Source organism: Bufo bufo, chromosome 4, assembly GCF_905171765.1.
Source record: "Bufo bufo chromosome 4, aBufBuf1.1, whole genome shotgun sequence".
Lineage (NCBI taxonomy): Eukaryota > Metazoa > Chordata > Amphibia > Anura > Bufonidae > Bufo > Bufo bufo.
Genome location: NC_053392.1, coordinates 220,728,990 through 220,750,779, shown reverse-complemented (window position 1 = coordinate 220,750,779; position 21,790 = coordinate 220,728,990). Strand labels below are relative to the sequence as shown.

Genomic DNA, 21,790 nt, shown 5'->3' with positions numbered 1-21,790 from the left:
AGTTATTTGCCGTCAGTAGATTGCCTATTACACAGCACGATCTGCCACCGGCAAGCAATGATTTTTCTTTTAAACCTGCTGAAATATTCCGATTACTTGATGAACGAGTTTGCTCATTCTTCAGGTAATCGGTGGCAGTATTATACAGGCAGATCATCGCTAAGGCTAGTTTCACACTATCGGTAAGGAACTCTGGCAGGCTGTTCCGGCGGTGAACAGCCTGTCTGATGCGTGCTGCTGCTAGTGCACACAATATGTCGTAGTTTTATTCTAGCCGCCTCTCAGCATGTTTGCTGTGCTGCCGCCGGAACTCCGGCCCGCCCCCATTATAGTCAATGGGGCCGTAGCGGTAGTCCGTGGGCACGTGTGCACTAGCGGCAGCACATATCAGACAGGCTGTTCACCTGCCGGAACAGCCTGACGGAGTTCCATGCCGCTATAGTGTGAAAGTAAAGTAAGGAACATTCCTTTGAATGCTTTTTAGTGATGATCAGCTGACAATCGCCTGGTGTGATGCAGGCTTTACTTGCCAGAGCTAAAACTGCAGGATTTTATGGTTTTTTTTAAATATAGATAGTGATATGGATAATTAAATATGACTCCACCAAAAATTCTTTAAAAATATGTTAAATATGAAAACGTGATTTAAACAATAGGTAATCTTCTAATGACACATTCCCTTTAAGCTGCAGCAGTGAGTTTCCTCCTTCCTACTAGTCACAGCAGTGCCCTCCCATGCCTAATAGTCACAGCAGTACCTTACATCTTCTCCCTGTAGTCACAGCAGTGCCCTCCCATGCCTAATAGTCACAGCGGTACCTTCCAGCTTCTCCCTGTAGTCATTGTAGTGCCCTCCCATGCCTAATAGTCACAGCGGTACCTTCCATCTTTTCCCTGTAGTCACTGCAGTGCCCTCCCATGCCTAATAGTCACAGCAGTACCTTACATCTTCTCCCTGTAGTCACAGCAGTGCCCTCCCATGCCTATTAGTCACAGCAGTACCTTCCATCTTCTCCCTGTAGTTACTTCAGTGCCCTCCCATGCCTAATAGTCACAGCAGTACCTTCCATCTTCTCCCTGTAGTCACAGCAGTGCCCTCCCATGCCTATTAGTCACAGCAGTACCTTCCATCTTCTCCCTGTAGTTACTTCAGTGCCCTCCCATGCCTAATAGTCACAGCAGTACCTTCCATCTTCTCCCTGTAGTTACTTCAGTGCCCTCCCATGCCTAATAGTCACAGCAGTACCTTCCATCTTCTCCCTGTAGTTACTTCAGTGCCCTCCCATGCCTAATAGTCACAGCAGTACCTTCCATCTTCTCCCTGTAGTTACTTCAGTGCCCTCCCATGCCTATTAGTCACAGCAGTACCTTCCATCTTCTCCCTGTAGTTACTTCAGTGCCCTCCCATGCCTAAGGCCTCATGCACACGACACTTCCGTTTTTTGCAGTCCGCAAATTGTGGATCCGCAAAACACGGAAGCCGCTCATGTGCCTTACGCAATTTGTAGAACGGAACAGGTGGCCCATTGTAGAAATGCCTATTCTTGTCCGCAAAGCGGACAAGAATAGGACAGGTTATATTTTTTTTGCGGGGCCACGGAACGGAGCATCGGATGCGGACAGCACACTGAGTGCTGTCCGCATCTTTTGCGGCCCCATTGAAGTGAATGGGTCCGCACCCGAGCCGCAAAAACTGCAGCTCAGATGCGGACCAGAACAACGGTCGTGTGCATGAGGCTTAATAGTCATAGCGGTAGCTTCCATCTTCTCCCAGTAGTCACTTTAGTGTTTCTTCCATATTGCTACTCATGGTAGTTACATAAGAGTGGCTGTTACTGGCAGATGCTCTCATGGGCACCGCTTTCTGTTAGCAGAATATGCTACATATTCCTGTCTGGCTATATATAAATGAAAACCACAATTGGCTGTGGAACGAGCCCTATTGGAGATCAATGCTGGAGGAGGACACCATGCTGTCAGCGGTGTGCTCTTTTTACTGGGCAGAATTGGTGTAACCTCCTCTGATGGGGAAGAGGGCTGAATACTGTCAATGGTGGCGCAGCTCCGTGATGGATATTTTAGGTTTCAGACTAGTTAGCATTCACACCATGCCACATTCAGCTTGTTCAGCTTGAAGCTCACCGTCTGAGCTTCCACTGTCCAGACGAATGTAATTCTGTTATGTTGTAATATTAACAGTAGAAAGTCTTGGGTTCGGTGCACGTCTGTGCACCCCTTGGAGTCTGCATCGTGCAATTATTGGAGTTTCTGCTAATGATATAACCTTGTCATGGAAGCAGGTCTCCATAGACTGCTTCTCATGTTGCCATGGTGTCACCATGGATAACCTTCTCTGAGTTGGTAGATACTCTCACAGACGGCTTGTCAGTTGATTGGATATGCGGTTGCATATTTTTTAATTTATTTATGGTTTTCTTGAAAGAAAATAATGTCCGAGCACTCATTGCTGGGTCTGGTTAACCGGCTGCTCGGAAAAATGTGTAGTTCAGAGCCTCAGTGGTTTTCTGTGCGAATGCTTGCTTTTAGTTATGGTTGGTCTCTTGGTGGCATTTTGGCACTTGGGTCTTGTAAAACTTGAGCCATGGGTTTTAAATAGACATATTGCTGTTTACATAGGAAATGTGCAATCCTTGTGTGTCAGAACATGCTAGGGTTAATTGGATTTCAATGGAACTGGCCCCAGGGTGTGCTTTGGTGCCTGAAGGAGGAAAATAGAAAGCTCCACCAGGGACACTCATTGAGTTGAATGAATATGTCCAATGTGCATAGCTGGAGAATGTACTGGAGCTGCATGAATAATTGTGATCCATACAGGCGGCAGTAGTGACAAATGGTCATAGATTGTACCCAGTACATTCCCCGTGTCTAGGATGGCCAAGTTATTGCCTTGTATGGTAGGAATAGTTATCCAAAGCCTTAAAAGGGTTTTCTACAATCTTCATATTGATGGCCTATCCTCAGGGGTCAGCAACCTCCAGCACTCCAGCTGTTGTCAAACTACAACTCCCAGCATGCTCCATTCACTTCTTTTGGAGTGCTGAGAACAGCTGAGAAAATGTGCATGCTTAAATGGCGCAGAGCCAAGAAGGATGGCAATCGCCAAAATAGTGAAAGGGTGGAGGCAATTGGCCTCCGTAGCAGGGCCGGGGCATGCGCAATGAATGAAGTTGGGATTTTCAGCTGAAAACTTGCCGGTATCTGTGTTCTTGTTGTGCTGATGAATGCAGTCAGTGCTACCACATTATTGGCTCGAACCAAGATGGCTTCATTACTCTCTTTGCTTAGTGCGCTTGCGCCACGTTTTGACAGCAGCTAGTAACCTAGCCTTTCCTAGTGCGTGTGCGCACCCGCTCCAGTTTTGTTGCGATGGTCATCACCTCCTCCGCGCCTTCAAGTTTTCAGCTAACAATCCTAACTTCATACATTGCGCATGCACCATTTCCCGTGCGCATGCCCCAGCCCTGCTACGGAGGCCAATTGCCTCCATCCTTTCACTATTTAAGATGGCGATTGCCATCCTTCTTGTCTCGGCGCCAGCGGTTTTTTCCACGTGGGCACAACTTACTGTTCCTTACTATGCAGACTGTCATACTTGCTTACCAATTCTCTTGGCTTGATAATGGCTCTGTGAGAGAGCTGAAACGTTGCCTGTATCAACATGTGTTGAATAAATTTCGTATTTTTTCACTTTTTATCCAAGAAGTGCTGCGTTACCATGAGCTAATGCTATTTCTCTTTTCTTGGGCAATCTTCATGGCTGCTCCTGGATTCAAGCCAGTGACCTTTCGCTTGGGAATCAACCTAATAACACACTGAGCTATTAGGGAATGTGAGAACAGGTTGTAATTTGTAGTATACAAGAAGAAAGATTGTTCCATCAGGAGCAAAACTAATCATATGCTAAATAGTTGTAAGTCCAATTTATGTATGAGATAGCCAAGATGATTGTCTATAAAATAATGGTAGTCTCACATTCAAAGCTGTAGTGGATGGTGAGATATGAAGTCTGAAAGTCCATGGTTCAAAACATTGAAGTGTGTGTGTGTGTGTGTATATATATATATATATATATATATATATATATATGTGTTTTGTGTTGATACATTCTGAATAACTTGCATTTCATTACAGGTGTGTTTCCATCTTGGACATTGGGGGCATATCGCTAGTGGACACCCTCAATTCATTTCTATGGGTTGCCAAAAGTAACTGACCGATCCATTTACTTCGGAGCTTATGGGACTCATGAAAATGGCAGAGCGTGCCACTCAGCTATTTTCAGCAGTCCCTTAGAAATGATCGAAGTGTGGCCACGCATGCACTATGCGCCCTCTGGCACTTTGAGGGCTCTGTTCTAAGTATAGGTGCGGGTCCCAGAGGTCGGTTCTAGCGATGTGCCACCAATGTCCTATATGGGAATACTCCTTTAAGTTCTTGCTCTTTCTATACTTAGGAGTCCAATGAGCAGTCTTATTGGTGATTGACAGCCATCTCTATATGTATAGTCCTACAAGGAAAGGTGTCAGTCAGGGAATAGGACAACCCACAGGAGATCAGGTATTAAAGTAAATGAAAGAAAATTTATTCTGAATCTTTCCCCATAAAACTACATATCAATCTGCTCCGCTCCTCCTGCTCTATGATATGCTGCCTGCATCTCAGACACCGTGTTCAGTGTGCCAGGTTCCCTGGTAAACATCGATAGACGTAAGGATTTGTTTTACTGTATAGTGGTTATGTTGATCACTTCCAGGCAAGCTTTTGGCATCACAAACTGGTTGATTGATTTATCCATCTGACTTCCTCTAATTATGTCTCCAACTGTCCTTAAAGGCTACTGTATTAAAACACTATGCTTATCAGCCTGATCTGGCCTCCTATTGCAGCAGAGAGCATATGTGCCTGGGAATTTAAAACCAGCTCCTTCCATATGTCGCTGAATCAGTGCCTTGTGAACTCTGTTCAGTGTGTAGCTAATGCTGGGTTTACACACAAACCACCTTGGCCCTTTTCATTCAGATGGATTTACTAAGTAAATGAAGGCTTGAGAAGACTAAATGTTTCCAAAGCAGTGCTGTAAAGTGTATTTTCCAGTTTAACATATTTTGTTAGTACCTTTAACCCCTTAACGCAAACCGCCGTGCATGTACGGCGGGGGATGCATTGGCAGAATGCATTCCGCCATACATGTACAGCGGGCTGATAGGGCGGGCACCGTAGCGGTGCTCGCCCAATCACTGCAGGGGTCCGGCAGTCCTTAGTAGCCGGGCCCCTGTTGTATCCGCCGGCAGATTAACCCCTGCTATGCTGCGGTCCGCGCTGACCGTGACATAGAAGTGGCGGGTGAGGGAGCGCATCGAGTCTCTGCGCTGCTGTGGCGGGGACTCGATGTCTCAGAAGGTAGCCCGATGCCGTGCAGAGGCTGCCCAATGCCTTGCACGGCATCAGGAACTGCCTTCTACGGGTGCCGATGAGATCCAGCCTCAGGCTGGGTCTCCTAGGCAACCTGTTAGTGTATGACTCAGTGTCATACACTAACAGGCAATGCATTGCAGAGGGGATCAGACCCCCAAAGTTTAAGTCCCAGAGTGGGACAGAAATAAAATGTAAAAAAAAAAAGAAAAAAGTTTTTTTTTCTTTATTCAAAACACTTTTTTTTTAAAAAGTTTCAAGTTAAAAAAAAAAAAAAATGCCCTTTCCCCTGATTTTTATAATAAAAAAATAGCAAAAGAATATGAATAAACGCACATATTATGTATCGCCGCGTCCGTATAGACCGGCTCTATAAATATATCACCTGATCCACCCCGTCCGATAGACACCATAAAAAAAAACAGTGTAAAAAAAAATAGAAAAAACTTACATCACAAAAAGTGTAATAGCAAGCAATGAAAGTCCTATGCACCCCAAAATTGTACCAACCTCTCATAAAGCAAAAATGATACCGTACCTAAGAGAATCTCCCAAAAAATAAAAAAACTATGGCTCTCAGACTATGGTGACACTAAAACATGATTATTTTTTTGTTTCAAAAATAGTGTATACAATTTAAATTAAAAATATAAAAACAATGTCAAAAAGCCATTTTGTCACCTTACATCACAAAAAGTGTAATCAAAAAGACTAAAAATAAGACTAAAAATAACAAAAACTATGGCTTTCAGAATATGGAGACACAAAAAAAACTAGTCATATTTGGTATTGTCGCGTCCGTAACAACCTGCACTACAAAAATATCTCATGATCTAACCTGTCAGATAAACATTGTAAATAACAAAACATAAAAACAGTGCCAAAAGAGCTATTTTTTTTTGTTACCTTGCCTCATAAAAAGTGTAATATAGAGCAACCAAAACTTATATGTACCCTTAAATACTACCAATAAAACTGCCACCTTATCCCATAGTTTCCAAAACGGGGTCACTTTTTTGTAGTTTCTACTCTTGGGGTGCATCAGGGGGTCTTCAAATGTGACATGGCAAATTAAAATTATCCCAGTGAAATCTGCCCTTTAAAAACCATACGGCGTTCCTTTCCTTCTGCGCCCTTCTGTGTGCCCGTACAGCAGTTTACAACAACATATGGGGTGTTTCTGTAAACTACAGAATCGGGGCAATAAATATTTAGTTTGGCTGTTAATCCTTGTTAGTGGGAAAAAATTATTAAAATGGAAAATCTGCCAAGAAAAGTGATTCTGAAATTTCATATCCATTTTCAATTAATTCTTGTGGAACACCTAAAGGGTTAACAACATAGAAACATAGAATGTGTCGGCAGATAAGAACCATTTGGCCCATCTAGTCTGCCCAATATACTGAATACTATGGATAGCCCCTGGCCCTATCTTATATGAAGGATGGCCTTATGCCTATCCCATGCATGCTTAAACCCCTTCACTGTATTTGCAGCTACCACTTCTGCAGGAAGGCTATTCCATGCAACAACATTTGTATATCAGTTTTGAATACCTTGAGGGGTGTAGTTTCTAAAATGGGGTGGTTTCTATTATGTAAGCCTCAAAGTGGCTTCAGACCTGAACTGGTCCTTTAAAAAGTGGGTTTTGGAAATTTTTCTGAAAAATTTCAAGATTTTACTTCTAAACTTATGTCTTCTAACGTCCCCAGAAAATAAAATGGCATTAACGAAATGATCCAAACATGAAGTAGACATATGGGAAATGTAAAGTACCGTATTTTTCGCCCTATAAGACGCACCGGCCCATAAGACGCACCTAGGTTTTTGGGGAGGAAAATAAGAAAAAAAATGTTTTTAACCAAAAGGTGTGCTTTTGGTGGGTTTGGAACTAATGGTGGTCTGTGGATGACGGACACTGTTATGGGGGGAATCTGTGGGTGACGGACACTTATGGGGGGATCTGTGGATGACGGACACTGTTACAGGGGGGGGGGAATCTGTGGCTGGCACTGTTACAGGGGGCGGGGGATCTGTGGCTGGCACTGTTACAGGGGGCGGGGGATCTGTGGATGGCACTGTTACAGGGGGCGGGGGATCTGTGGATGGCACTGTTACAGGGGGGGGGATCTGTGGATGGCACTGTTACAGGGGGGGGGGAATCTGTGGATGGCACTGTTACAGGGGGGGGGGGGATCTGTGGATGGCACTGTTACAGGGGGGGGGGGGAATCTGTGGATGGCACTGTTACAGGGGGGGGGGATCTGTGGATGGCACTGTTACAGGGGGGGGGGGGGGGGAATCTGTGGATGGCACTGTTACAGGGGGGGGGAATCTGTGGGTGGCACTGTTACGGGGGGGGGGGGGGGAATCTGTGGATGGCACTGTTACAGGGGGGGGGGAAATCTGTGGATGGCACTGTTACAGGGGGGGGGGGGGGGGAATCTGTGGATGGCACTGTTATGGGCAGGGGGGGGGGCACTGTGGATGGCATTGTTATGGGGTGGGGGGGTCTGTGGATGACACATATATAACAGTGCCATCCACAGATCCCCCAGCCCATAACAGTGCCATCCACAGACCCCCACCCCTTAACTGTGCCATCCACAGATTCCGTGTGCCCCCCGCCCCCGCCGCCGCATACAAATATAAAATGTATTATTGAATTGAAAGTTATTAAACATGCCCCCCTCACTCCTAATAGTACCGTATATCCGAATTTCTTCTGTATAATGCCGGCAGGCGGGCCGGGCGGCCGGCGCGTCCCTCAGTGACGTCACTTGTCTGCACCGCCTGCTTCATTCATAAAGCAGGCGGCGCAGGCACGTGACATCAGGGAGTTACGCTGCCGCCCGCCCGTCCTGCCTGCCGGCATTATACAGAAGAAATTAAGATATACGGTACTATTAGGAGTGAGGGGGCATGTTTAATAACTTTTAATTCAATAATACATTTTATATTAGTATACCGGAGCGGTGGGGCGGGGCTATAGTACAGTGACCGCCCCGCCCCACCGCTATTGCCGGCCCCCAGCTCCTCCTCCCAGTCCCTCCCCCGGCCCCCGCTCCGTACATCGCGTCCAGCGATGTTAAACTGTCAGCATTCGACCCATAAGACGCAGGGGCATTTTCCTCCCATTTTTGGGGAGGAAAAAGTGCGTCTTATGGGGCGAAAAATACGGTAATAACTATTGAGGTATCACTATCTGTTTTAGAGGAAAGAAATAGAAATTTGGAAACTTGCAAATTTTTCAATTTCTTAAATAAATTTTGGTATTTTTTTATAAATAAAAATGAAATATTTTGACTCATTTACCACTGTCATGATGTACAATATGTGACGAGAAAACAATCTCAGAATGGCTTGGATAAGTAAAAGTGTTTTCACCACATAAAGTGACACATGTCAGATTTGCAAAGATCAGTCTGGTCCTTAAAGGGAACCTGTCACCTCTACTATGCTACCCTCACTGAGCATTTCTAAATGTTCATTGTGTTACCTTAAACATATAAATTACACTTTTAATTTAATTTGCAGACTAATTCAATAAGTATTATGTATTTTTGTAGTTCCCGCCTTTTATGCAAATTAACATAAGAGTTACATCTTGTGTGACCGGAGAAGAGTCTTATGTTCAAGCTCTGACTCTCTCAGGGTCATTTGCATATGTATAAAATCGTTTTTTTGCACAATAAAAGCACACAGAGCTATGGGGACTGGGTATTAGATGTGCTAGCGGCCATCTAGCAACCCATGTCCTCAGCTCTATACCCAAAATCCAGGTGACAGGTTCCCTTTATGGTGAAAAATGGACCGGTCCTTATGATCGAAGTGTGGCCACGCATGCACTATGCGCCCTCTGGCACTTTGAGGGCTCTGTTCTAAGTATAGGTGCGGGTCCCAGAGGTCGGTTCTAGCGATGTGCCACCAATGTCCTATATGGGAATACTCCTTTAAGTTCTTGCTCTTTCTATACTTAGGAGTCCAATGAGCAGTCTTATTGGTGAAGTAACGAGATGGGAGTTTATGGTATGTTCACAAGTCCCCCCTTTACATGGCCCATGGAGCAGATGAAGCATTCCTTCCTGACAATCACTTGCTCGTCAGTGAAGGAGACCTTTACATTTACATGCAGCGATCTCCTCCACAGTATAGGAAGCAGTTATTATTACTAATGCCATCGCTTGTCGCCCTACAGAATAATTGTTTGCCGGCAGCAGTATTTGTTTAGATGCCATGATCTGATGACTGCAAACAGTGTCCACACGAATATTCCTATTACCCGATTAAACAATCGCTTCACTCATTCAGCTGGTAATTGGCAGCAACTTTACACGGGTAGATTATCGCTGAAAATCACTCGTACGAATGCTCGTTAGCGATAACATGCCCAGCACTGTAAAGGGGCCTTAAGGCTGGCCATGCACCACTGCTAACCAAGTTATCCCTCAAGTTGCAGGATCTCCTATATGTCTAGGAGGGTATTTTTACACAAATCTTGATAGTGTATTATCAGGCAATAGATGCACCCAACATTTTTGAAGGGCAGCTCTTAGTTCTTGGAGTCTTGTGTTAAATGTAATGCTGAATCTCCCTTCATCACCACATTGGTTTCTGTTTTGTAGTAAGTAGGGTCCAATGGTTAATATCTTTGGCTTTCCCTATAGCTCCTGATTCATTGAACAAGTCCTCCCATTCTCAGAACTGTCCTATGTTGTCAGTAAGGGCATGTTCACATCTGCATTTCTGTCACAATTTTTTTAATCAAAAATAGCGGAGGGAAAAGACCTGCATACAGGACTTTTTATTCCACAAAAAAAAAAGCTTTCTGCCGAACATATAGTAACTGGGATCTGTTCGGCTCTGTTCCTGTTATGTGTTGAATACAGCGCTCACTTCTGTTATTTTCGTTGTTCTGCTTCTGTAACAGAAGTAATGAACGCTGATGTGAAAGAGCCCTAAGATGTCTAGAGTGCGAGGATCTAGCGTGCAGCCGTGGATTAACCTAGGCTTCTTTCCTGAATACACGAGTTGTTGCATCACCTTGTTCCGCCATCTGAATAGACACATCTAATATATCAATTCTCTGGTAACTGTACTTGAGGAGACTTTGAGGTTGTGTTGGTGGTTGTTCAAGCATCCCATAAATGTCTCAAGGTCCTCCACCAAACCTTGCCATACAAAAACAATGTTAGTAAAACAACTCCACAAGTGTACCTTATCAGTATGCTACATGACTGTGTTGGCCAGCTTTTTTGAATGGATTTTTAATAAAGGTGGCATTTATATTGCAATTGGTAATGGTGACTGTCCTTGTGGGTTTGAAGTTAAAAGGGTTCTCTGAGATTTTAATACTGATGACCAATTCTCAGGATCAGTAATCAGTATATATGATTGGTGGGGATTTGAGTCCCGACATACAGGAGTGGATTGGGAGCTTAAAGAAAAAAAAAAAACTAAAAGTGGCCCTTTGTTGTAGGTGGCTTCAATCTGACAGTAGATAGGCCAAAACAAGTACTCAAGGACAACCGACGTAGCCGGGCCTGCAATACTGTAGTGCAGCGCAGAATACCGCCCCAGCAGAACCAATTACCACAAGACAGCACAAAATACTGCTGCCCTCACTACAGTATTTACCATCATGAGGACAATAATACAGTTGAGTTTAGGTGGGCACCTGCGGCCGTTGAGCATCATATCATTATGTACCTAGCCTGCGGCCATCAAGAGGGCTTGAGTGCCCCCTAATGCATCGGCCCAGTGGTAAATTTCCCTGTAGGGTCTATGGCCAATCCACCCCTGCCGACATTTGAGGTTTCTTCCTAGGCCAGTGATGTCATGCTCATAGTGGGGCTGAGATGCAATACAAAGCTCAGACAGCGCTGTGCTTGGTAACCTGCAAGAAGGCTGTGGCACTCACTGGAGTCAGACAGCCCCACCAATCGGATAATGATGACCTATGCTGTGGACTCTGACAACCCATTTAAGTGAATGTTTCACTTGTAAAAACTGCAGTTACATCAAAAACCATGGGGAAAACGCATGTGGCTTTTAATTGCGGTTTCTTGATGCTGTTTTAACCGCACCATCCAGATATACTTCCCTTATCTGTTCCTGTGACTCCCATGTACTGCAAACAAGAGAGCCACAGTTATTGGATATTTATGGCGTCTCCATTGAGCTGAAAGATGCTCATATCCTTGTTTTCCAGCTGTATGTAGATTCCTCTAGTACGTTTTTCCTCTTCTTTATCTCTCTAGAATTAAATGTGCTTGAAGTTAGCAATTTACTTATGAATCAATCAAATTAGAAAGTTTCAACTCTTTTTAAAACAGTCTTATAATGTCAGTATGTGTCTGGCCATCAATAGTGGCTTATGTGATCTGACCTTTGTATCGCACATATTAATCTGTGCTGAGAATTGATTATCCATGCCCAGGAACAGGGCTGTCTGTCTTTTCTCATTCCGCTGGTGCAGCTTAATTAACAAACGGGTTGGTGAGCTGCAGGAAAAAGCTTTTGTTGTGCCTAGTATTTCTGATAGAAGCTATCTGAAGGGGTTTTGAGCAGCGGGTCATGGCCAGTCTTTCTAGAAATGCAGTAGAAATTCGCCAGAAACTGCACCATCCCTCAGTCCACCACCTTCAACAGACATGCATGCAAAGATCTTACAGTTCCTCAACTTTACCTTCATCCTCAAAAAGCAAAGGCAAATTTACTAATCTCCGTGACAGTGTGAAAAAAAGCCCCACAAGAAGCACTGTGAAAGTCAAAGCAACCAGTGGCTGGTGGTCTGATGGGTCATGGTCAAATTATTCCTTTATCAAGGTATAGTTTTTTTTAAGGTTACTTTGTATGTACTTTTTCTTGTTCCTAGTATTGTTCCTTCAGATAGTTTTTAGCATCTTTACAACGGTTTCTTTATTTGTGCGGTATTTTAACTTGTATAGCAGTTAACTGACAAAAGTGGGGGGAAAATGGCTGTGCGTCTTATAAAGAGAATAGTGAGCGCTTCCATTATGGAAGCGCTCACTAGTATGCATTAGGTGCCGGGAGTGGGGAAGACGCGCTGCAAGCGCTTCTGGTACTCTCCCTCCCTGGTCTTTTTTTTTGCTGGGGCCGGCGCTGCACTGTCCTGACCCCGTACAGCGTGACTTCTGCCGGAGATGAGCAGGAGAGGTAAGAGGAGTTTATTTTATTCTGATCTGAGTGCTGATGGGGTTCAGAAATGAAGGGCTGATGGGGTTCTGACATGGAGGGCTGATATGATGTCCTGATATTTATGGGGGTCTGATATGAGTTCTGATGGAAAAATAAAAATAAATCTTATTTTGGGGTGCGTTTTGTCATCAGGTGCGTCTTATAAAGCGAAAAATACGGGTATTTAACAGAACTAACAATATTTAGATAAAATGTATACCTGTGTGTCTAGCCCTCTCTTTCGCTTATAAATAGAAGAGCCAGTATCTTCTTGTGTCTTTTAAAGGGGTTGCCTCCTTTGCTGGCTTCATTAGTTTTTCCATCACATTATACACTGCTTGTTTCCATGATTACGACCACCATACAATCCAGCAGTGGTGGTCCTGCTTGCACACTATAGGAAACAGTGCAGGAATATGTGTGCTCCCACGGTCCCGGACAGCACCTTTTCCTATAGTGTTAGAAGCACGACCACCGCTGCTGGATTGCAAGGTGGTTGTAACCATGGAAACAAGCAATGTATAATGTGGTTAATCAAGCCAGGAGAGGAGTCAATATGGATAATAATACTTTAGTAAGTGCCTTGTATTAACTTTCTCTACATCATAAATGCCATTTGCTGAAGTGAGACAACTCCTTTTAAAGGGCTTTTCCGAGATTGTGGATAGGTCATCAATATCTGATCAGTTAGGGTCAGACATCTGGAACCCCCCGATAAGCGATTTCAGAAGGCACCGGTGCTCCTGTATGGCGCTGTGCTTGGTAAGCTGCGAGAAGACTCAGAGGCTCACATGAGTGCTGGTGCCTTCTCAAACAGCTGATCGGCGGGGGTCCCAGGTATTGGAACCCCAGTGATCAGATACTAATGACAGGTCATCAGTATCAAAGTTTCAGAACACCCCATTAAGCACTATATTGTACCTATATTGTTGTATTACAACAGTAAAGAATAGAAAATATCTGGACTAGATGACCTCTCCATATGAATAGTATTTCTCTGGTATATTGTTGAAGTCTCCAGCTTCTTGTTGTGCGTGTATGATTAGTTATTGTACTCTCATGCCTTAGCAGATCATGCCTTTTAGGGCGGATTTATTTCTATGCACCTGAAAAGTGGTGGTAAAAAGTCGCAGACTATGAGCGTTATTTATCAAACTGGCGTAAAGTAGAACTGGCTTAGTTGCCCATAGCAACCAATCAAATTCCACCTTTCATTTTGGACAGCTGCTTTAGAACATGAAAGGAGGAATATGTTGCTTACACTAGTTTGATAAATGACCTTATATGTGTTTGCAACTTTTTAACTGTGACTTTTTAAAAAATAGTCTCATCCACCATTTTTTATGACGCACTTGCCACTTTTCAAAAGGGGCGTGGCAAGAGCATGACTGGGTGTGTCCAGCGGCAGCGACAATTTATCTTCATTTACAACAGTTTTCTGGCTCAAATGAAACAAAAAATCTACATCAACTCACAGCTACCGTAGATGTCTGTTTAGGTGCACGGACTACCAGAGGATACTGCTAATTTATGACCAGGCCTGCGCTTCATCATAAATTAGGTGCATCCTCCAGCGACGCAGGGCATATGAAGACCAGCCTTGATGAACCCCTCCCATAGTCTTTCATTTTAACCTGTCAGCTGAAATCTGGTTCTCAATAAGTTATATTTAAGCTCTCTAACAGAGCTTTTAATCAGAGATATACGTAAGGAGGATTTCTTGAAGTATACCTCTGACAGGCCCAATGTATATACGGTGACACATAACACTAATTGCCCCCCATGGTAAAGGAGGGGCAACGTCCACTATTCCATACAGCTCTGGCTCAGTGCTGTCATAGGAATATGCTCAGTTTGTCCACAGGGAGCTTTCTGGGATGCATATGTTCAATGTGTAGTGCACTAATGTAGTGTACTCACCTACATGTGTGGTCTTTTGTGTTTGAGTATGAGAAGGTACTTGATTTTCCTGAACAGATAGATCATTTATGGTTTCTCTGTACTCCACACCTGGAAACCACTTCTCTTCAGAGAAGATGCTTTATCTGAAAAGTCTGAGTATCTATTAGGGTGTTTGCATATCTGCGCCAGCCAGCCATTTCAATGTGGAAACACTGCAGATTTTCCCACAGATTTCACCCTTTGCATTGCACATTGTAAAATCCATGGGAGATAGCTGCAAACATATATTGATATGCTGAGGCTGCATGTCAAGTCATGTGCGGACACCCTGTACAGGATTATGGGGGCAGCCATCCTGCTTGAGCTGGCCGCTACTTTCACACTTGCGGCAGCAGGGTCCGGCAGGCTGTTCTGGCGGGGGAACAGCCTGCCAGATCCATGCTTACGCTATCCCACCGTGCCACCGGACGCCTGCTCCGGCCCCATTCACGAGAGGTCCGGCCACAGCACGGCAAACAAGCCGAGAGGCGGTCGGACAAAAACCGCAGCATGGTTTTTGAGAATTTCTTTTTTTTCTTGGTGAATTAGATTAAAATAGAATTCAATGAAGGTACAGCACCTTTAACATGAACTCTCAAACTGGAGAATATGGTATGTACGGTGCCCTGAAAGTTAATGGCAGAGGAGAATGACAGGTAGCAAAGCACTTTGTCCAGAATTGCAATTAGATTGTAGGTCTATTAAGTGTATAAGCAAATTACATGATGATATTTGGTTTTTGCATGCGAAACACTTCAAACTATGGATGGAAGTTTATCCTTCGTGTGTTGTATATACGCTTTACATAACATCACTTACATAAGTTCCCGTTCTTCATTTGACTGATTTTCTTTACCATCTCCTAATTTTCTTTATTTTGGTTGAATATGTTTTTCTTTTTTTAGTCCACAGATGCTGGTGCTCCTTGCCCTCCCATTGTCCCTGTGATCCCTGTTATACCAGTCCCTGCTGAGAACAATGTCATTCCATCTTCCACTCCACAGGTCTTTTTGTTTTTCCCCTGTTTTTCTACTTTAATTGTTTGTGTTCCATTAATATTCCATGTTTCTGTTGTGTTATTGTAACATTTACCATATCCGTTTCTTATTTTAATTTGCTGTGCTTGCCTTTTTTGTTTAGCGCACTGTTCAAAATTATGGTATGAAATTGAAGATCATAGTGACTTAAAATGTGTGATTTCTGATGGTGACCAACTTTATACATGTAGGGAGCAAACGTGATACTCATGCACATGGCCATAGTTTTGGTCCGCTTTTTTTGTGGCTCACACGCGGACCCATTTATTTCTCTGGGTCTGCAGAAAATCCAGATAACACACGAATTTCATCAGTCTCCGTGTGGCCGTTTTGCGTGTGATTGAACATGTCCCGATTTTGTCCACTTTGCGGACAGGAATAGGCAGTTCCTATTAAAGGGAGTAAGTAAATTGTAGCATGCACATGTCCGACATCTGTGTTTTTAGGATCTGTGGTTTGTGGACTGCAAAATGAATACGCTCATGTGCATGAGCTTTAACACTGTTCTCAGAGGACAGATAAGCTGTCATTTAAACATGTCATCCATCCAGAAAAAGACAAACAGAATGCTGTAAAAAGTGCCTTATAGACACCCCCCCACCCCCACTATTTTCTTTCTGACACTTTCCATGCCCAGACTAGCTTTTGCACGTCCTGGTCCCTTTCCCATGGAAATGTGACCATGCAGCCAATCGCAGGCCAAGTCATTTTTGATTTTTTTTTAAAATGCATTCCAGGTAAGTTTTCTGTGCAGATGCCATACATGTTGCAAATGGATAGCATCCGGACTGAATCCTGACCCATTTATCTCGATGGGTCTGTGCACATGAGTGTTGTCTTTCATTGATCATCTCTGCGCTCAGGAAAAATCCGGGATGTTCTACATTGTTTCTCACGCAGCCCTCACCCCTTAGAAATGAATGGTGGTTGCGTTAAAAACTGAAGGCATCCGGATGCACTGATGGTTGCTAGGAGATGTTGTGTTATTCTTCAGTTTATCTAAATGCACGTGAAAAGCATCAAAAACAGATTTTGCCAGTCAGGAAAAAAACTGACACACTAAACGGAATCGCAGACAAAACTGCTTAAATTTGCATGCAAAACCATCAGTTTTTCCCTGAACTGACCCGGGCTCATATCCATATTGCTCATGTGAAGTACGGTAAGTCTTAACCCTTTCAGGACATGGCCAATTTTTCATTTTTTTTTTTTTTCATTTTCATTATTTCTTCCCTGCCTTCCAAGAGCTATAATTTATTTTCTATTTCTGTTCAAATAGCTGTATGAGGACTTATTTTTTTGCATTTATTTCGCCATGAGTTATTTTGGCAAACGGTGAAAAAAATATCTTTGGTGAAACTGGAAAAATTGTCAAGTATGACGTTCACTTTGTAATTTATATACAGTTAGCGTTGTCACAATACCAAAATTTTGATTCGAATTCAATATCATAAAAAAGTATTGCGATACTCGATCAAAAAATCAAACACTGAAAAAGACGCATGCATTCCGCATTTTATGGAACGTCCAGCCCATAATAGAACAGTCCTATCCTATTTTTTTGGGTGGACAAGGTGACTAAAAAATGGCGAATCACGTGTTTTTTTTTTTTTTTTTTTTTATTGTCCTGTTACAGCATTCACAGCATAGGAGATATTTTTTTAATATTTTAATAGTTCGCACTTTTCAGGCGTGGCGATAAGTAATGTGTATTTTATTTTTTATTGTTTACATATTTTATGTAAAATTGGGAAAGGGGGCGATTTTAAACTTTTTTAGTGTATTGGTGTGTTTTTTTTACTTACTAACTACACTGCTCAAATAAATAAAGGGAACACAAAAATAACACATTCTAGATCTGAGTTAATTAAATATTCTTCTGAAATACTTTGTTCTTTACATAGTTGAATGTGCTGACAACAAAATCACACAAAAATAAAAAAATGGAAATCAAATTTTTCAACCCATGGAGGTCTGGATTTGGAGTCACACTCAAAATTAAAGTGGAAAAACACACTACAGGCTGATTCAACTTTGATGTAATGTCCTTAAAACAAGTCAAAATGAGGCTCAGTAGTGTGTGTGGCCTCCACGTGCCTGAATGACCTCCCTACAACGCCTGTGCATGCTCCTGATGAGGTGGCGGACGGTCTCCTGAGGGATCTCCTCCCAGACCTGGACTAAAGCATATGCCAACTCCTGGACAGTCTGGTGGATAGAGCGAGACATGATGTCCCAGATGTGCTCAATTGGATTCAGGTCTGGGGAACGGACGGGCCAGTCCATAGCATCAATGCCTACGTCTTGCAGGAACTGCTGACACACTCCAGCCACATGAGGTCTAGCATTGTCTTGCATTAGGAGGAACCCAGGGCCAACCGCACCAGCATATGGTCTCACAAGGGGTCTGAGGATCTCATCTCGGTACCTAATGGCAGTCAGGCTACCTCTGGCGAGCACATGGAGGGCTGTTCGGCCCTCCAAAGAAATGCCACCCCACACCATTACTGACCCAATGCCAAACCGGTCATGCTGGAGGATGTTGCAGGCAGCAGAACGTTCTCCACGGCGTCTCCAGACTGTCACGTCTGTCACATGTGCTCAGTGTGAACCTGCTTTCATCTGTGAAGAGCACAGGGCACCAGTGGCGAATTTGCCAATCTTGGTGTTCTCTGGCAAATGCCAAACGTCCTGCACTGTGTTGGGCTGTAAGCACAACCCCCACCTGTGGATGTCGGGCCCTCATATCACCCTCATGGAGTCTGTTTCTGACGTTTGAGCAGACACATGCACATTTGTGGCCTGCTGGAGGTCATTTTGCAGGGCTCTGGCAGTGCTCCTCCTGTTCCTCCTTGCACAAAGGCAGAGGTAGCGGTCCTGCTGCTGGGTTGTTGGCCTCCTCCACGTCTCCTGATGTACTGGCCTGTCTCCTGGTAGCGCCTCCATGCTCTGGACACTACGCTGACAGACACAGCAAACCTTCTTGCCACAGCTCGCATTGATGTGCCATCCTGGATAAGCTGCACTACTTGAGCCACTTGTGTAGGTTGTAGACTCCGTCTCATGCTACCACTAGAGTGAAAGCACCGCCAGCATTCAAAAGTGACCAAAACATCAGCCAGGAAGCATAGGAACTGAGAAGTGGTCTGTTGTCACCACCTGCAGAACCACTCCTTTATTGGGGGTGTCTTGCTAATTGCCTATAATTTCCACCTGTTTTCTATCCCATTTGCACAACAGCATGTGAAATTGATTGTCACTCAGTGTTGCTTCCTAAGTGGACAGTTTGATTTCACAGAAGTGTGATTGACTTGGAGTTACATTGTGTTGTTTAAGTGTTCCCTTTATTTTTTTGAGCAGTGTATTAGCCGCCTTAGGGGCTAGAACCTGGGATCTTTTAATCCCTTATACTATTCACCCTAATAGAGATCTATTAGAGTGAATAGGATCTTACACTCACTGCTGCCCTGTGCATAGTACACACAGCAGCAGGGAGCCGACTATGGCAGCAGGGCTTCAGTAGCGTCCTGGCTGCCATGGTAACTGATCAGAGTCCCAGGATTACACTGCTGGGGCTCCGATCGTAAGATGCCACTTGCACCACCAATGAGGAGGAGGGGACCCTGTGGCCACTGCCACCAATAGTTTAATACTGGTGGGGGCGCCTGTGGCCACTGCACCACCAATAATTATAATAGTTATAATACTGAAGGGGGGGGGCCGCACCTGAGGGGTTAATTGCTGGGGATTGCAGCTCCATGTCATAGAGGGTGGGTGCCGACACCGCTGCCTAGACTTAAATTAATGTGTTAATTATATTAATTGGTGGCGCAGTGGCCACAATTCCTCCGCTCCTGTTCTTATTTCTCCTGTCATTGGTGGCAGCGGCACAGGGGGCAGGGAGGGACTGCCTCCTTCTCCACTGTGCTGCTGAGGAGAACATGGCATGCGCTCTAACAGATCGTATCGCAGCCTAGTATCTTTAAATAGTAAGACCCAGTATTGTATTGATCCGTCTCTAAAAGTATCGATTGGGTGTCGAAACTTCGATACCCGGTGCAACTCTAATATACAGTAGTTTTTATTATGTTTTATTACTTTGAAAAAATGACCTTTTTGAAGAAAAATTTTCTTGCCATCATATTGTGACTGCTATCATTTTTTATTTTTTGGGGGGGCGTAGGGTTGGACGATATCAAAAATATTCCCACGATAACGATATTAAGAAATTTATCGCGATAACGATATATATCGCGATAAATGCCCATTTAGAAGAAAAAAACACTTGGGGCCACAAGGAGACATTATACTGTATGGGGGCAGCCACAAGGAGACGTTATACTGTATGGGGTAGCCACAAGGAGACGTTACACTGTATGGGGGGCAACAAGAAGACGTTACACTGTATGGGGGGGGGGCACAAGGAGACGTTACACTGTATGGGGGCAGCCACAAGGAGACGTTATACTGTATGGGGGCAGCCACAAGGAGATGTACACTGTATGGGGCAGCCACAAGAAGATGTACACTGTATGGGGCAGCCACAAGGAGACGTTATACTGTATGGGGGCAGCCACAAGGAGACGTTATACTGTATGGGGGCAGCCACAAGGAGACGTTATACTGTATGGGGGCAGCCGGGCAGCCACAAGGAGACGTTACACTGTATGGGGGCAGCCACAAGGAGACGTTACACTGTATGGGGGCAGCCACAAGGAGACGTTACACTGTATGGGGGCAGCCACAAGGAGACGTTACACTGTATGGGGGCAACCGGGCAGCCACAAGGAGACGTTATACTGTATGGGGGCAGCCACAAGGAGACGTTATACTGTATGGGGGCAGCCGGGCAGCCACAAGGAGACGTTACACTGTATGGGGGCAGCCACAAGGAGACGTTACACTGTATGGGGGCAGCCACAAGGAGACGTTACACTGTATGGGGGCAGCCACAAGGAGACGTTACACTGTATAGGGGCAGCCACAAGGAGACGTTACACTGTATGGGGGCAGCTACAAGGAGACGTTATACTGTATGGGGGCAGCCACAAGGAAACGTTACACTGTATAGGGGCAGCCACAAGGAGACGTTATACTGTATGGGGGGCAGCCACAAGGAGACGTTATACTGTATGGGGGCAGACGGGCAGTTCCCCAGCCTCTTATCAGCCCCCTCTGGTAACCCCCCCCTAGTATTAATCATTGCTGGCAGTGGCCACAGGGTCCCCCTCCCCATCATTGGTGGCAGTGCCCCTTCCCCCCAGTATTAATCATTGCTGGCAGTCGCCACCGGGTCTCCCCCCACCCCCCCCCCCCCCATCATTGGTGGCAGTGGGCAGTGCACCCCCCCCCCCCCCCCCCAGTATTAATCATTGGTGGCAGTGGCCACAGGGTCCCCCTCCCATCATTGGTGGCAGTGGGCCCCCCCCTCCCCAGTATTAATCATTGGAGGCCACAGGGTCATCCCCCCCATCATTGGTGGCAGTGGGCCCCCCCTCCTTCCTCAGTATTAATCATTGGAAGCCACAGGGTCTTCCCCCCGATCATCGGTGGCAGTCGGCCCCCCCTCCTCCCTCCCCAGAATTAATCATTGGAGGCCACAGGGTCGTCCCCCCATCATTGGTGGATGTGGGTAGTGCCCCCCTCCTCCCTCCCTCCCCAGTATTAATCATTGGAGGCCACAGGGTCGTCCCCCCATCATTGGTGGCAGTGGGCCCCCCCTCCTCTCTCCCTCCCCAGTATTAATCATTGGAGGCCACAGGGTCGTCGTCCTCCTCCTCCCCCCATCATTGGTGGCAGTTTGCAGTTCCGATCGGAGTCCCAGCAGTGTAATGCTGGGGCTCCGATTGGTTACCATGGTAGCCAGGACGCTACTGAAGCCCTGGCTGTTATGGTATGTTAGTGAGCAGCATTATACTCACGTGCGTCGTGGCCGCCGGTCGCTCCTTCTTCTGTCTGTGCGGCGCATTGCTAAGGCTTATAGCATTAGCAATGCGCCGCACAGACCTATGAGAAGAAGGAGCGCCCGGCGGCCACGACGCACGTGAGTATAATGCTGCTCACTAACATACCATGGCAGCCAGGGCTTCAGTAGCGTCCTGGCTACCATGGTAACCGATCGGAGCCCCAGCATTACACTGCTGGGACTCCGATCGGAACTGCAAACTGCCACCAATGAT

General features: G+C 45.1%; 1 protein-coding gene across 8 annotated transcripts in view; it reads left to right on the top strand.

The window, feature by feature from the left end:
- DLG1 (discs large MAGUK scaffold protein 1) overlaps positions 1 to 21,790 on the top strand; it is a 289,003-nt gene that overhangs the window by 136,709 nt on the left and 130,504 nt on the right. For all 8 annotated transcript variants that reach the window (XM_040428320.1, XM_040428319.1, XM_040428315.1 and 5 more), the window contains one exon: positions 15,480 to 15,578. In XM_040428320.1, coding sequence (XP_040284254.1) covers positions 15,480 to 15,578 — 99 coding nt within the window. The remainder of the gene's footprint in view (positions 1 to 15,479; positions 15,579 to 21,790) is intronic.